The 16,342-nt window shown below is 43.5% G+C and overlaps 1 protein-coding gene across 1 annotated transcript; it reads right to left on the bottom strand.

Annotated features, from left to right (window-relative positions):
* Positions 1-1,656: 1,656 nt before the first annotated feature.
* Positions 1,657-14,601, bottom strand: ZFAND1 (zinc finger AN1-type containing 1). The gene is made up of 8 exons (XM_083451358.1): positions 14,445-14,601; positions 6,942-6,984; positions 5,966-6,005; positions 4,934-5,061; positions 4,749-4,840; positions 3,658-3,779; positions 2,068-2,223; positions 1,657-1,957 (listed from the first exon to the last, which is right to left on the bottom strand). The coding sequence occupies exons 1-8, from the start codon at positions 14,596-14,598 to the stop codon at positions 1,787-1,789; spliced, it is 906 nt and encodes a 301-aa protein (XP_083307484.1). The 5' UTR covers positions 14,599-14,601; the 3' UTR covers positions 1,657-1,786.
* Between the last annotated feature and the right edge of the window lie 1,741 nt (positions 14,602-16,342).

Here is a 16,342-nt window from a genome sequence, read left to right as displayed (position 1 = left end):
ACTCGCACTTAGGAAAAAGGGAGGCTGCGTCTCAAGCGATGGCGACCTTTCCCTTGATAGATACACAGTTATCGTTGGCAAATGCCCCTGAGCTTGTGCAGAGTTCATTCTAGTCCGACGACGGTTTTCTTTAAAAAAAACAACAACTAGAAATAGATGAGAGTGGTAGAAAGACACTATGGTTGTTCTGGAACAGCCTTTCTTAAGCTGTCCCCAGATGTTGTTGAACTACAACTCCCATCACCCCTAGCTAGCAAGGCCAGAGCTCAGGGATGATGGGAGTTGTAGTCCAACAACATCTGGGGATCCACAGGTCGAGAACCGCTGTTGGGAGGTAGCCGGAGTTCTGATGATGCTGGACTACAACTCCCAAGATGCTCTGAGCTCGCTAAGGCTTATGGGAGTTGAGGTTCAGTGGCATTTGGAGGACCAACGGGGAGGGGGCACGCACATGGAGACAGCGGCTTGCGACGGGCGGGTTCCCTGCAAAGGGAGCTTCCCGCTTTAATTCCCTTTTGTCTTGCAAGGCTTTGCTGACATGTTTGCGGCGGGGTGGGTTCTTTTTGTGAGGTGTCTGGTATTTATTATTCTCTTTAATGGGAGGGCAGGCAGATATGGCACACCAGGTTCTAACAGGCTATGTGATGCTTAGCTGGTTCAGTTTTATTTATTCTATCTTTTAGAGTTATTACTGATGGCACGTTTGCAGCTCACTTCAGCAACCGCTTTGTTGTGTGACCCCAACGCTGCATATATACGTCGATCGCGATGACTGGGGGAACCTGAGACTGATTATGGTCGATCGTAGGCCGATCGCTGCGCTCGGGGGGGGGGGGAGGGAGATGCTGCCCTGCTGCCCCCGCTGTGCTCAGCGCTGGCAGTGGGGTGGAATGGGATGCTGCCTGAGGAGGGGGGGGGGGGAGAGAAGAAGAATCACGGACAAGGAAGGAAGGGAAGGAGTTAACACGGGGGGGGGCACAGGGAATGAGAAGCACGGAACAAGGAAGCCAGCCAGCCCTTTGGTCCCATCACTGTGCTTGTGCCCGAGTTAATAACAAGCTGGCTCGCGCCATACAAGCCGACGCATCCTATTGGCCCTTGCGCGTTCTGATGTTTCTTGGGGGCGGGAGCTTATAGAGTACGTCTTTAGACGCCAGGTGGGAGGGACAGCGGGACAAACACATAGCTGTCAACTTTCAGATTTGAAAATAAGGGATCAGCAGCTTCAAGAATAAGGGATCAGCAGCCTCACCTGTCCCGGGGACAGTCAACAGGATATCTAACAATCCAGGATAGCAGCTGGTATAAGGGAATTTCCCACCAAAAAAGGGAAGCTTGACAGCTATGGACAAACATCAGCTGCATCTGGAGTGTAGCCAAAGGCGATTGTGTGGGGGAGGGGGTGTGTGTAGCTGTTTGTGGTGCCAGTGCGAAAACTTGACTTATGACATTCTCTTTGCTTTTAGCGAGAATCTCGAGATCCGAACGTGCTGCCAGTGACATAACAGCTGTAATTAAAGGATTCCTTTAACAATCAACAATCATTTCAGTATTATAATTCGATTGGGGGCGGGGCTTGCACAAGCTCTACTTCTCCCATTGCCCTAAAATGCATCAACTGAGGAGCGTGGATTTATGAGTAATTCCTTGGACTACTTTGAAATGGACATAAATCAGAATTTATTAAATTTCTTCATGTAGGTGATAAAAATAACACATGATGAAACTATAAACAGACTCTGTCTTTCGTTAGGCCTGACAATCACATGCAGAGTGTTTTTCACGACTACTCTATATATGAAGTTGCATTTTCTAGAAACTGGACTTCATTATCAAGATATTCCAAGATCACATTTCCACCATTATTTAGTGGGGATTCTCTGCTGCTTATCCAAGATGCTAGTGTCTGGTCCAAAGGCAAAGCTTCTCCAGATGCCGGGTGGCAGAGTCGTAATTTCTGAAAATCCAGAGAAAAGGGGGGGGGGGATACCCTGTTGTTATTTCGCAGCTCTCTAAGGAAATTAAAAATATTTGAACGATAAAAAATAGTTGCTGTAGTTGATTTACCTTAGCTGTGGTTTTGTTGTTCTCATTCTTAAGGTTTGCTAAGGTAGCGGCAAAATCTATCACTTTACCAATGCTCCAGTTACTACTAAAGAACATGGGTTTGCTTTTCTCCTTACTTTCTTTAGGTAAAAACACTTGGAAGTAGATTCTCTCTGTCTGCAATAGAAAATGGCATTGATGTGCCTTTAGAAAGGAACATACTCCTCAGAAAGGAACTCTACAAAGAATCAGGGCCAGGTAAACTAGAGAGAAAAGGTAAAACAACAACAACATATCCTCCAATTGTAAAAAACAACATACACAGAATGTCCCCTCCCCAATGCCACTACCACCAGCTGTTCATGAGACAGGCAGGCAAAGAAAACATCAGGTCCCTACTCTTGCTCTAGCTGGGATGGTTTCATTTCATTTTTATTAGCTTTAAAAATGTGTTGTAGAAAGAGGGGGTTATTGGGATGTTTTTTATTTTATTATGTATTTTCTGTTTTTTTATATTGTGATTTTCTGTTGTGAACCACCCTGAGATCTACAGGTATAGGGGTGGGTTAATAGGGATAATGCTTCTCTAAAACATGTGTTTTTTTCATTGTCCGATATGGAAAGACTTTTGGCAGAAGGTAACTAACCATCAACAGAACTGTACGGAACAACCTTACATTTACAGAGCAAAATATCCTCTTGAACCCAGCACATGGAACCTCACAAAAGGACAATACAAATGGACTCTCCGTGCCCTTACCATAGCAAAAAGACTGATACTAATGAATTGGAAAAATAAAAATGTGGCTCCCTTCTACAATTGGATCGAAGACTTACACAAACTTGCAACACATGAACAACTTGCATATAAACAGAGACTTGCCATGGACAAGTTCAATGATATTCGGAATCCATTCTTACAAATACTGTAATAGGTTAAGATCTGGTGAAGTACAATAACAAACTTGTAAAATATACAGTTTTGGGTCCCCACCCCCTTTTGTTTTCCCTTCTGCACGGGTTCTCTCTCTCTCTCTCTCTCTCTCTCTCTCTCTCTCTCTTTTGTGTCTCACCATGTTGGTACATGTATGGTTATGTAACTTTTGAACTTTCAATAAAGATTGAAACTAAAAAAAAAGGTAGGGGTGGAGCGGTTTGCAAATTTAATAAATAAAAATAAAATACAAATATTAGTTAAATATCATTGAGAGTTTTGAGGACCTCAGTTGACAAGGATACAAATTCACGAAAACTATCCAGCAGCAATCTAGAATCCACTTACCTCACTCTCCCCACAATTCCAGGTGTTTCCATCCTATACCATATTTTACATTTGTACAGAGTTTAATATACAAAGCTGCTGCATGTACAGTCCCTGTGGGAAGAAGATTTTACTAATGGGGCTTCATTGCTCCTTCCTTCAGGTCCTGCAGTTATTTAAATTGCTCTACAAGGACAGTGTAGTAGACAACACTCTCCTACACTTGCATTCCACTTTAGAAAACCCTGAACAAACACAATAGCAGAAGTACAGAGATCACTTTTGCTTCACTAAATATGGGAGTAACTACAAATAGGTATGGTGTTTAGAGACAAATGAACGTGACTTACCTGCACCAAGGACTTATCCCCAGATGCATGCATTTTCAGTTTCATTAGGGCCACCTTTGCTGCTGTTTCGCTGTTCTTTGCTCCTCTGCCTCTTTTACTCACTGTGGCTCCTTTCTTAGAATCTGAGATTTATGCATGGACTCATTTTAGTAGCTATCACCAGTCCCTCTCATTTTGCTAAAAATGAAATATGCACCAGCATGAATGTTAAAGCTTCTTCAGAATGGGTGCACTGGAACAATGTGCAGCCTTCTCTTGTTTGTGTACATAGGATAGAACCTTTTCTCCGACCTCCGAGTACTATATGCTTGCCAGTAATCAACATGTGTCACTAAGAATGGGCCACACCAATATATAGAACTGAAGATGTTCAGGGGAGCTCAGATACGAAGGAACCAACTTGATCCCACAGGCCTGTCTCAGGGATGGTTTCATGCAATACAAAAATTACTGCTCAATTACAGTTGAGAACTTGTGGGAATGAAAGTGGTTCCACTCCTTCATTATATCTTGCTAGCTCAAGCTACAGTATTTTAGCATTAGGAAGTTGCAGTTTGCTGTTAGAAAAACAGAACGACTTATTCCTGCATAGGATTTCCATCTAAGTCTCATAGGAAGTAGACCCAGACATAGCTCAAGTACACAGAACAATAGGACAAGTCTATTACTTTTAGGACTTGTAGCAAGGAGATGGAAGTTGCAGGACCCAGCCTTACTTTCAGGACACAATATTAAATATGAAAAACTTAGCCTCTCTTATCCTCTTTCTGTATCAGAAACCTTATTAAGGGCGCAATCCTATGGCCCCTGCAAAGGCATCCTAGGGACCATAGTAGATCTCCACCTCGGCCATGGAGAGGGAGGTCCGTGAGCAAAGGAAGGCTGCCCTAAGAAGTCTTACCACCGTGGATGTGGAAACCTGTACTGTCAGTGCTCCAATAGCAATAAAAGTAAAACGGGGCATTCCAGGGGTGCTTTACCTACTGGCTCCAATGCTACCCTGTTTCTTCAATATGTCCCCACAACAGGAAAGGAGTCACATACATTCTGCAGCAGAAAACTGTATATTTAGCAAGTCTTACTGTACCTACCTACAATATCTTTAACAAGCTGCTGGGTAACAGCCATGCGAGGTTTAGGGATTTCCAATTTTTCACATTCATGGTCCAGTTCATGGCGGTGACTGAAAACAATAGATGAAGAAACTCTCAGTAGTTAGTCTACAACCTAATGAAAAACGAGGAGTGAGGTTGCTTAGATTAATTAATTTGCTCACCGAAAGCAAAACTGCTTTCCACAGGAAGGGCACAACACAGGTACAAGTTCTTTTCCATCACAACCTTTATATGTGCACAAGAAAGATTTGTGGTGATCTGGTTTCACCTCCCCACTTTTTAGATTTGCCTAAGACAATTTTAAAGGAAATTCATGTTACTTACAAATACACATCCTGCATTCTATTGAAACATAACTGGGCATTTTCTCCATCATACATCACAGCTATTTAGTAGCTCTCTCTTAATAAAGAGAGAAGATATTATGTTCTTAATATAAGACCACTTTTGCCAAATGCCAGGTGGAAAGAGACTGAGTAGAATAAAACATGTCCCAGGAAGTTACTCCTAATAAACTAATAGAAGCCATTAATCTAAAATACGTAAGTGCTCATGTTCACTATATGCCTATGATTTATCAGGAACTTATAAGCAGGAAAAAGGACACCATAAAAGAATAACAGCAACTAAAAGCAACCAATTCACAAATTAAGGTAAATAATAAATACTCTCTAAGCAACCTAGGGGGGAAAGGCAGAGAATGGTCTGGTTTGCATGACACGCTAAGACATATTATGAGTCAAGGTGAACATGAGAGCTTGCAGACTCTGGAAGAGATCACAGCTGCTTTGTTCCAACACAGTTATTTTGGTGCTGCCCTGCACTTAGCTAAGCCATGTTTGCCTTAGCATGCCATCTGAACCCAGTTTTGCGGTTTAGCTGTTTTCAGATGAACCACAAGTTGTAACCAATGTTTGTCTTGTGCATTATGGCTTGTGGTTTATCTGGGAGAGCTAAACCATGAACTCTGGTTTGGATCATGTGCTAAGCCAATCCATTTACCTAAGTCTCAAGGTGATCTACAAGCATACAATTAAAACATAATTTGGCAAAAAGATCATATGAATTGCTGAACGAAAACTTACAAAGAATTGCTTGCAAAATTATTCAGAATGAGCTTAAGGGAACTTCACTGTTAATTAAAATATTCCAGAGGTGTTGAATGCTACAGATGATAAAAATTATCAACTTACCTCAGAACAACCATGAGCAGCCCGACTTCTGTGCTGAAGACTTAAAATTACAAGTAAATAAAGACCAACATATCATTAGTTTGTGAATTAACAGGAGAACAAAAAAAGACTTGGCACATTTTTTCCTGAAAAGTTATCTCAGCAAAACTAATCAAGAACGCTACAGCTTCAGTTGAACAAAGCATAGTTTTGCTCATTCCTCTCTTCTCTCTGTTTATTTGTTAGCTATGTTGTTTCGCAGCCCATCCATCCAAATGTCTGAATCAGGGATGGTGAACTTGTAGCCTTCCAGATATAACTAGATTATAACTTCTACCAGCCCTGACCAGAGGTCATTTTGGCTGGGCTGATGGGAGCTGAGAATCTAACAGCATCTCAAGGGTGACAGGTTCTCCATCCCTGATTCAACTACAGATTTTAACTTCCTCAGGGTTGGGACTATTTCATATATATTGCTGTTCTTTTATTTCTTTTAAGTGCCACAATGGTGCTATACAAATAAGAAGAGCAGAGCAATCCTAAACAGACAGATATTCCAGAAGGCAGTTAAGTCAGTGCATCTCCTGCATCCTAACTGCTCCTGGCATCAAGACCAGATTGTGGGTGACAGTGTAAGCTTTCATTTTCTGACCTTCCATTGTCTCCCATGGGGTGGATTTAGTTACACCTGAATTTTTCGATATGTTATACTGAGCTTTGTGGGCAGGACCAGTGAACAAAGTGAGTTAGGATGCAGTGCAACTTTGTCTATTCTTCTCACACCACTCCCATTCTCACCCTTTGGGGCATTTACTCTGACACTGCTTTTGCTGTTTTGACTTAAGCCAGCAGGGCTATCCCTCAGCACCCATAAATAAATATGCCTGGGTCAAGTCATCTATATCAGTTTAAAGTGCAGGGAAGGATATTCCTGCAGGGAGAGATTAGGATGTTGTATATCTGGGAAGTCAGGATTGTAGCATACATTCTTTCTTACCAGAAGACTCCGGAGCAGCCATCACAGACAAAAGGGAGAAAATCTAAAATGAAAAAGATAACACTCAAATGAATTTTTGATATTTTTACTTTTCTGTTTAGGTTACTCGTGTTGTTTTAAACGCAAATCTTTATTGTATCTCACTTTCATTTGTAATTTTTGTGTGTGGGTATTTTGTAATATTTCATTTGATCTTTTAAGAGAGGTTGTAGAGAGCTGTTTTTGGAAATGTAAAGCATTGTAGAAGTGACTTAAATGAATTCATATATATATATATATATATATATATATATATAATATTATATATATTATATATATATATATATATATATGCAGGTTTTGGTGTCCTCGGGTGTCTTCCCGTGTAAAAGTTGGGGTGTCTAGGCGACGTTTCGACGAGGTCTCACTCGTCATCTTCAGGCTGGTGCTTTCGGCTTCTTGTTACTGGAACAGAGCAGGATCTCAGTGTTTGAGTTCCTATAAATACTGTTGAGGAGGTGTGGTGTATAGCCTCCAATGTTCTGGGCAGAGAGGAGGTTCCCAGGCTAGTGTGCCTTTTCTTCTTTTGTTCCTTAATTACTTGAGGGATATCTTGAGTGATTTCTTGAGTGATTTCCTGAATCCCACTTAGGTGGGTCATTAGGTGTGGATTAGTTGCTAAAGCCTTCGTGTCTTGAACTCTTGAACTTTGTGAAGAGTTTTTCTGAGAAGATGGCTGTACTGCACTTGGTTGTGCTCTGGCTTGGCTTCGTGTATAGGGGCGAGCTGTGGTTTTGTGGCCTGTGCCAGCCAGATCTGTGTAGGGATTGCAGGGGGGTGCAGCATCCGGAGGTGCCACCCTGGTTTGGCTACTGGATGGTGTCTGTAATTTATCTGTGGAGAGGGTCTGGGTTTGGGTCTGGTGTGGTTGATTGGTGATGGCGTTCTGTGTGCCTCTGGATCTGGTGTCAGATTTTGTGGGGAGGGCTAATTTCCAGATGTCTGGCAAGCGGGATGTGTCGTCACGCTTGTTCATGTTGTGAGGGTGTTTCTCTATCTCGATGGCTTCCATGATTATTCTCTTGTGGTGATGTTCCATGTTAAAGAGCAATTTGGAATCTGCAAAATTAATTTCGTGTCCTGTTTCTTTCATGTGTTGGAAAAGAGAGGAAGTTTTTTCTTCTTTTTTGACGGCATTCTTGTGTTCTGCGATCCGTGCATTTATTCGTCTGTTTGTTTGTCCAATGTACGTGGCTGGGCAGACTTTGCAGGGTATTTCATAGACCCCTTGGTTTTCCAACTGAATTTTATCCTTGGGGTTTCTGAGGATATTGGCTATTTTTTGGTTGGTGCAAAAGGCTGTTTTGATATTGTGTTTATGGAGGATTTTGCTAATTTTATCTGTAGTGCCCTTGATATAAGGAAGGAGGGCTATGCCATTGTTTTCTTCTGTGTCTTGGTTTTTGGGGGGTGTTTCTTTTTGGATTAGCTTCGTAACCCTGTTTTGCTGGTATCCATTGGCAATTAACACATTTGAGAGATTCTGTAACTCAGTTGTCAAGTGGTCTTCGTCAGCCAGGCGTTTGGTTCTGGAGATGAGAGTCTTGGCTACGGAGTTTATTTGTGCAGGGTGGTGGTGTGATTGTGCATGTAAGTAGCGGTTGGTGTGTGTTTTTTTCCGGTAGATAGTGTGTCCTAGGGAGCCATCAGGTTTTTTGTAGATTAGGACGTCAAGGAAGGGAAGTTGGTTGTTGGCTTCTATTTCCATAGTGAATTGTATTTTGGGGTGTAGGCTGTTGAGATGTGTGAGGAAGCTATCCAGTTTTTCCTTCCCGTGTGGCCAAATTACAAAGGTGTCGTCAACATATCTGAGCCAAAGTTTGGGTTTGTGTTCTGACTTGTCTAAAGCATTGGTTTCAAAGTGTTCCATGTACAGGTTAGCGATGACCGGTGAGAGGGGTGATCCCATAGGTGCTCCTTCTATCTGTTTGTATCTTTGTCCATTGTGGATGAAGTACGTGTTGGTTAGGCAGTGGTTGGTCAGGTCCAAGATGTATTCGGGGGGATTGTATTTGTTTTGAATGGCTGTCAAGGCTTCATTAATGGGCACTTGTGTGAAGAGAGATACAACATCGAAGCTCACAAGTAGGTCATTGGGTTGTAGGTTTTGCTTCTTTATTGTTTCTATGAACTGGAAGGAGTTTGGAACGTGTGAAGAGATGGATTCTGCATAGGGCTGAAGTTGCTTGGCGAGAAATTTAGCGAGATTTTGTAGAGGTGAGCCTATGGAGCTGACTATTGGTCTGAGTGGTGTTCCTTCTTTGTGTATCTTGGGGAGGCCGTAGAGTTTGGGGCATCTGGATGATTTTTCTCTGGGGATGATTCTTAGCTGGATTTCTTCACTGATAGGAGAGGCTTTTATTTTGGATTTGGTGGTTTTTTCCAGATAGGTGGTGGGATCTGTTTTTATAGGTTGGTAGGTAGGGTCTTGGAGTAGATTTGATAGTTTTGCTTGGTAGTCCGATGTGTTCATCACAACAGTGGCATTACCTTTGTCTGCTGGGAGAATGATTATGTTGTTGTCTTTCCTCAGGTTGGTGAGTGCTTTCTGTTCTTCTTTGTGTAAATTGCTTCTGGGTGGTTTGCTGGAGCAGAGGATGTTGGTGACTTCAAGTCTGATTTTATTGGCTTCATCTGGATTGATTTTGGTTAGGCTAGCTTCGACTCCACATATGATGTTTTCCGTGGGGATGCGTCTCGGGGCGACTGCAAAGTTGAAACCTTTGGAGAGTACTTTGGTTTCAGTTGAGGTGAGGATCCTGTCTGATATGTTATGTACTGTTTGTTTCATGGGTTGTTGTGGAGGGTGGCTGGGCTTCTGGCGTTTCTCTAGTTTGTGGAGTTTGTTGGTGTGTGTGTCTGTCTTGTGTGAGGTCTCCGTTTCAGCTCTCCAGACGGCTAGTTGTTTGCATTTGTCCCAGAGTGCAGGGTGGATTTTGTTACAGAGTTTGAGGTGAAGAGTGAGTAGATCTTTGTTGGTTTGGTTTAGTAGGTATCTTTTCTTGTGTAGTTCGTTTCTGATTAGAGATAGTTCAGTTCGTTTCAGGATCCTTTCGGTAGCTGGGGTTTTAGAGTGGAATTTAAGTTGGAAGCATGTTCCTTATTGTTCCTTAATAAGTAATTAAGGAACAAAAGAAGAAAAGGCACACTAGCCTGGGAACCTCCTCTCTGCCCAGAACATTGGAGGCTATACACCACACCTCCTCAACAGTATTTATAGGAACTCAAACACTGAGATCCTGCTCTGTTCCAGTAACAAGAAGCCGAAAGCACCAGCCTGAAGATGACGAGTGAGACCTCGTCGAAACGTCGCCTAGACACCCCAACTTTTACACGGGAAGACACCCGAGGACACCAAAACCTGCATTCCTGTACCCGTGAAAATCTACGAAAGCATATATATATATATATATATATGCAGGTTTTGGTGTCCTCGGGTGTCTTCCCGTGTAAAAGTTGGGGTGTCTAGGCGACGTTTCGACGAGGTCTCACTCGTCATCTTCAGGCTGGTGCTTTCGGCTTCTTGTTACTGGAACAGAGCAGGATCTCAGTGTTTGAGTTCCTATAAATACTGTTGAGGAGGTGTGGTGTATAGCCTCCAATGTTCTGGGCGGAGAGGAGGTTCCCAGGCTGGTGTGCCTTTTCTTCTTTTGTTCCTTAATTACTTGAGGGATATCTTGAGTGATTTCTTGAGTGATTTCCTGAATCCCACTTAGGTGGGTCATTAGGTGTGGATTAGTTGCTAAAGCCTTCGTGTCTTGAACTCTTGAACTTTGTGAAGAGTTTTTCTGAGAAGATGGCTGTACTGCACTTGGTTGTGCTCTGGCTTGGCTTCGTGTATAGGGGCGAGCTGTGGTTTTGTGGCCTGTGCCAGCCAGATCTGTGTAGGGATTGCAGGGGGGTGCAGCATCCGGAGGTGCCACCCTGGTTTGGCTACTGGATGGTGTCTGTAATTTATCTGTGGAGAGGGTCTGGGTTTGGGTCTGGTGTGGTTGATTGGTGATGGCGTTCTGTGTGCCTCTGGATCTGGTGTCAGATTTTGTGGGGAGGGCTAATTTCCAGATGTCTGGCAAGCGGGATGTGTCGTCACGCTTGTTCATGTTGTGAGGGTGTTTCTCTATCTCGATGGCTTCCATGATTATTCTCTTGTGGTGATGTTCCATGTTAAAGAGCAATTTGGAATCTGCAAAATTAATTTCGTGTCCTGTTTCTTTCATGTGTTGGAAAAGAGAGGAAGTTTTTTCTTCTTTTTTGACGGCATTCTTGTGTTCTGCGATCCGTGCATTTATTCGTCTGTTTGTTTGTCCAATGTACGTGGCTGGGCAGACTTTGCAGGGTATTTCATAGACCCCTTGGTTTTCCAACTGAATTTTATCCTTGGGGTTTCTGAGGATATTGGCTATTTTTTGGTTGGTGCAAAAGGCTGTTTTGATATTGTGTTTATGGAGGATTTTGCTAATTTTATCTGTAGTGCCCTTGATATAAGGAAGGAGGGCTATGCCATTGTTTTCTTCTGTGTCTTGGTTTTTGGGGGGTGTTTCTTTTTGGATTAGCTTCGTAACCCTGTTTTGCTGGTATCCATTGGCAATTAACACATTTGAGAGATTCTGTAACTCAGTTGTCAAGTGGTCTTCGTCAGCCAGGCGTTTGGTTCTGGAGATGAGAGTCTTGGCTACGGAGTTTATTTGTGCAGGGTGGTGGTGTGATTGTGCATGTAAGTAGCGGTTGGTGTGTGTTTTTTTCCGGTAGATAATGTGTCCTAGGGAGCCATCAGGTTTTTTGTAGATTAGGACGTCAAGGAAGGGAAGTTGGTTGTTGGTTTCTATTTCCATAGTGAATTGTATTTTGGGGTGTAGGCTGTTGAGATGTGTGAGGAAGCTATCCAGTTTTTCCTTCCCGTGTGGCCAAATTACAAAGGTGTCGTCAACATATCTGAGCCAAAGTTTGGGTTTGTGTTCTGACTTGTCTAAAGCATTGGTTTCAAAGTGTTCCATGTACAGGTTAGCGATGACCGGTGAGAGGGGTGATCCCATAGGTGCTCCTTCTATCTGTTTGTATCTTTGTCCATTGTGGATGAAGTACGTGTTGGTTAGGCAGTGGTTGGTCCCAAACCCAAACCCAGACCCTCTCCACAGATAAATTACAGACACCATCCAGTAGCCAAACCAGGGTGGCACCTCCGGATGCTGCACCCCCCTGCAATCCCTACACAGATCTGGCTGGCACAGGCCACAAAACCACAGCTCGCCCCTATACACGAAGCCAAGCCAGAGCACAACCAAGTGCAGTACAGCCATCTTCTCAGAAAAACTCTTCACAAAGTTCAAGAGTTCAAGACACGAAGGCTTTAGCAACTAATCCACACCTAATGACCCACCTAAGTGGGATTCAGGAAATCACTCAAGAAATCACTCAAGATATCCCTCAAGTAATTAAGGAACAAAAGAAGAAAAGGCACACCAGCCTGGGAACCTCCTCTCCGCCCAGAACATTGGAGGCTATACACCACACCTCCTCAACAGTATTTATAGGAACTCAAACACTGAGATCCTGCTCTGTTCCAGTAACAAGAAGCCGAAAGCACCAGCCTGAAGATGACGAGTGAGACCTCGTCGAAACGTCGCCTAGACACCCCAACTTTTACACGGGAAGACACCCGAGGACACCAAAACCTGCATTCCTGTACCCGTGAAAATCTACGAAAGCATATATATATATATATATATATGTTGTTGTTGTTTAGTCGTTCAGTCGTGTCCAACTCTTCGTGACCCCATGGACCAGAGCACGCCAGGCACTCCTGTCTTCCACTGCCACCCACAGTTTGGTCAGATTCATGTTTGTAGCTTCGAGAACACTGTCTAACCATCTCGTCCTCTGTCGTCCCCTTCTCCTTGTGCCCTCCATCTTTCCCAACATCAGGGTCTTTTCCAGGGAGTCTTCTCTTCTCATGAGGTGGCCAAAGTATTGGAGCCTCAGCTTCAGGATCTGTCCTTCCAGTGAGCACTCAGGGCTGATTTCCTTAAGAATGGATGCGTTTGATCTTCTTGCAGTCCATGGGACTCTCAAGAGTCTCCTCCAGCACCATAATTCAAAAGCGTCAATTCTTCGGCGATCAGCCTTCTTTATGGTCCAGCTCTCACTTCCATACATCGCTACTGGGAAAACCATAGCTTTTACTATACGGACCTTTGTTGGCAAGGTGATGTCTCTACTTTTTAAAATGCTGTCTAGGTTTGTCATTGCTTTCCTCCCAAGAAGCAGGCGTCTCTTAATTTCGTGGCTGCTGTCACCATCTACAGTGATCATGGAGCCCAAGAAAGTAAAATCTCTCACTGCCTCCATTTCCTCCCCTTCTATTTGCCAGGAGGTGATGGGACCAGTGGCCATGATCTTCGTTTTTTTGATGTTGAGCTTCAGACCATATTTTGCGCTCTCCTATATATATATATATATATATATATATATATATTACAGGTGCAATAATAAGACAGTGACAAAAATAAGACAGATAATCTCATATGTCAATCAACACCTGTGCTGAACCGAATCTGAAGTGTTCTGAAAGCTTTGCTGATGCCATCTTGATAGTCATGATAACCCCAGAGTTAACTGGAAGTTGTCGTAGCAATGAGCTCATATATGTTTACATTCACTTGCTTTTATAAAAGCTAATTGGCTGCCTTTGTTGTTATCTTTATCTGTGGGCTTGGAGTGCTGGGCTCTGAGCCCAGAAAGGGGAGCTATCTGTAAGGTTTGGGTCAAGCGAAATGACACATGCTACTTTGTGTATAAAGAATGTATAACTTTTGCTCGGGAGCGGACTAGCCATCTCCTTGCTGCGAAGTCCGTCCTGCATCTGCAAAGGCCAGAAGAACTGGCGGACTGATTTGCTGTAAGTCTCCAACTTCCTTTGATAAACACTAGGACTGGCCGTTCTTGATTAAAGGGTTTTATATTGAGTGCAAGCTACGTTTTGTGATAAGACCATAAAATAAAACTCAAATAAAAGATAACTACTCTCCTACACATATACGCACACACACTTGGCCTGGCAGACGTGAGCTCTAGCGCATGTCCTTTTGTATCTAAGCAAATCGGCCACAGGATAAACACCTTTTTGCCTTCAGTGATAACCAGAGTGCTGGCTAAACTCCACTGGCTACCAAGCAACAGCCCACGCCCACTTCTGGAAAGAGCCACGCCCCTTAATTTGGTTACTGTCCACTATCTCCTCCCCTTTGCCTTCCACACCCATAGAAGCAAAAAAACCCGAGAACAGTACATTAGCCTACACTTCCGGAAGGGCAGGAGAAGGAAGTCGCTCTATCCTCAAATCTCCATGGTGGTGCCTCTTCGTTCAATTCCAACTCGCCCCTCAGAAGTGGTACCATGAAGATGCACTTCCCCCTCCCCCGCCACGGAGAGTCCCATGGTCTGCCCTGCCGCTCAAGGGCTCCTTACCAAGCTGCCCGCAGTCCTCCACTTCACAGTGCTGTCCAATCTCCAATTCCGCCATGTTGCTGCACGGCGCATGCGCGCGCCGCCACCATGTTCCGGCGGCTCTAAAAGGGTAAAATCGGCTCCTCCTACCGAGCCACGGCGTTCCAAATGACATTGGGCGTCATCTAAGGGGCGGAGCTTGAGAGATAGGAGCAGCGCCTACCCGCTGTCACGTGACGTCTGCCCCCTTTCTGATGTAGTGTTTTTTGTGTGTGTGCAGCCCATTTACTCCTATTTAAGTCTTGCCCGTTTCCATGGGACTTACTCCCAGGTAAACGTGCGTAGATTTGCAGCCGCAATTTTTTAAAACATTGAACATTGTTTTATATTCTACTTTTTATTTTGTTTTAAAGTTCTTAAAAACTTCCAGAGACCTTAAGAAAAATCCAGAGACATACAAAAGTCATAAATAGAAATCCTAGAGCTTTTCCACTCACCTAGACAGTATAAATTACTACTGTATCACTTACCCGGGAGTAAACTTAATGGGCTTTACCTCTAAGTCTAGAGTTGCATTATTAGGCATTAAATCAGTTTAGTAGAGAGTAAGAGCCCAATTATGTCAGTGAGGGTTGCTTCCAGTTTAACTATAACTTAGAGTCTACCTTAAACCTCACTAGATGTGAGGGATTACTTCTGAGCAGGCATACTTTGCACTGTGCTGTCAATCATTGCAGGTACACGTGGTGACTCATGTGGGGTTCATGACATAACTGCTCTCATGACCACCGTTGATCAGTAGGAATCTTCCTTGCCATTACAATTTAAAATGACACACTAATTGCCTAGGGATCTCTGGTTTTTGAATCTATACATGTAAAGCGAAGGATTAATCAAGGCACGCTGTTTGGTAGTCATGCCTATTGTAAGCTTTATGACTAAAGCAAGATGTCATGGCACGAATGCTTAGCTCCCTGTGTCTTGGTATCCTTAATATTGCTGGATGTTTACGTTTATTTTCAGTTTTTAAAAACATAGCGCTGGATTCATTGTACCCCCTCAATGAAGCAAGAATCGCGTATACTAGGTGTTCCGTATAAAGCAATATTAAACCATCCTGCTGGATTTCCACCTTGGGTTCCCAAATCCAGATCCTCCCTAATGCAACAATTTGGGAGTTGGGTGGAGTCAAACCCTAAAAATCCGTAAAATGCGAGTAACGTTGACCAGCCTCGATTCTGATGGACGGCAGCGCGTGAAAGCTTATCATAGAAACATTGAGTTGGGAGGAACCCTGAGGATCATCTAGTCCAACCCCTTGCAGTGCAGGAATATGCAGTTGTCCCATATGGGGATTGAACCTACAACTTTGTCATTATCAGCACCACACTCTAACCAGCTATCCAGGCTAATAATAATAGTCTTACAGTATTTGCATTTAGGTACCACGAGGGTCTTAAGGTTTCCCAAATTTTCAACCCTGCTCTGATATAATAATACAGTCATACCTCATGTTACATCCGCTTCATGTTACGTTCTTTCAGGTTACGTCCCGCCGCAACCTGAAAGTACCGGAAAGGGTTACTTCTGGGTTTCACCGCTCACGCATGCGCAAAAGTGCTAAATCGCGCGTCGCGCATGCGCACAAACACCAAATCATGCCGCGCACCTGTGCATACGGCGCTTCAGGTTGCGCTCTTTTCATGTTGCAAATGGGCCTCCATAACGGATCCCGTTCGCAACCAGAGGTACCAAGAAGAAGAAGAAGAAGAAGAAGAAGAAGAAGAAGTTATTTATACCCCGCCCATCTGGTTGGGTTTCCCCAGCCACTCTGGGCGGCTTCCAACAAAAGATTAAAAATACATTAAAACATCAGTCATTAAAAACCTTCCCGAAACAGGGCTGCCTTCAGATGGCTT

The sequence above is a fragment of the Podarcis tiliguerta genome (genome assembly GCF_965153285.1).
Source record: "Podarcis tiliguerta genome assembly, chromosome: 7".
NCBI lineage: Eukaryota > Metazoa > Chordata > Lepidosauria > Squamata > Lacertidae > Podarcis > Podarcis tiliguerta.
Note: the sequence above shows the minus strand (reverse complement) of the source record. Positions and strands in the feature narration are given on the sequence as shown.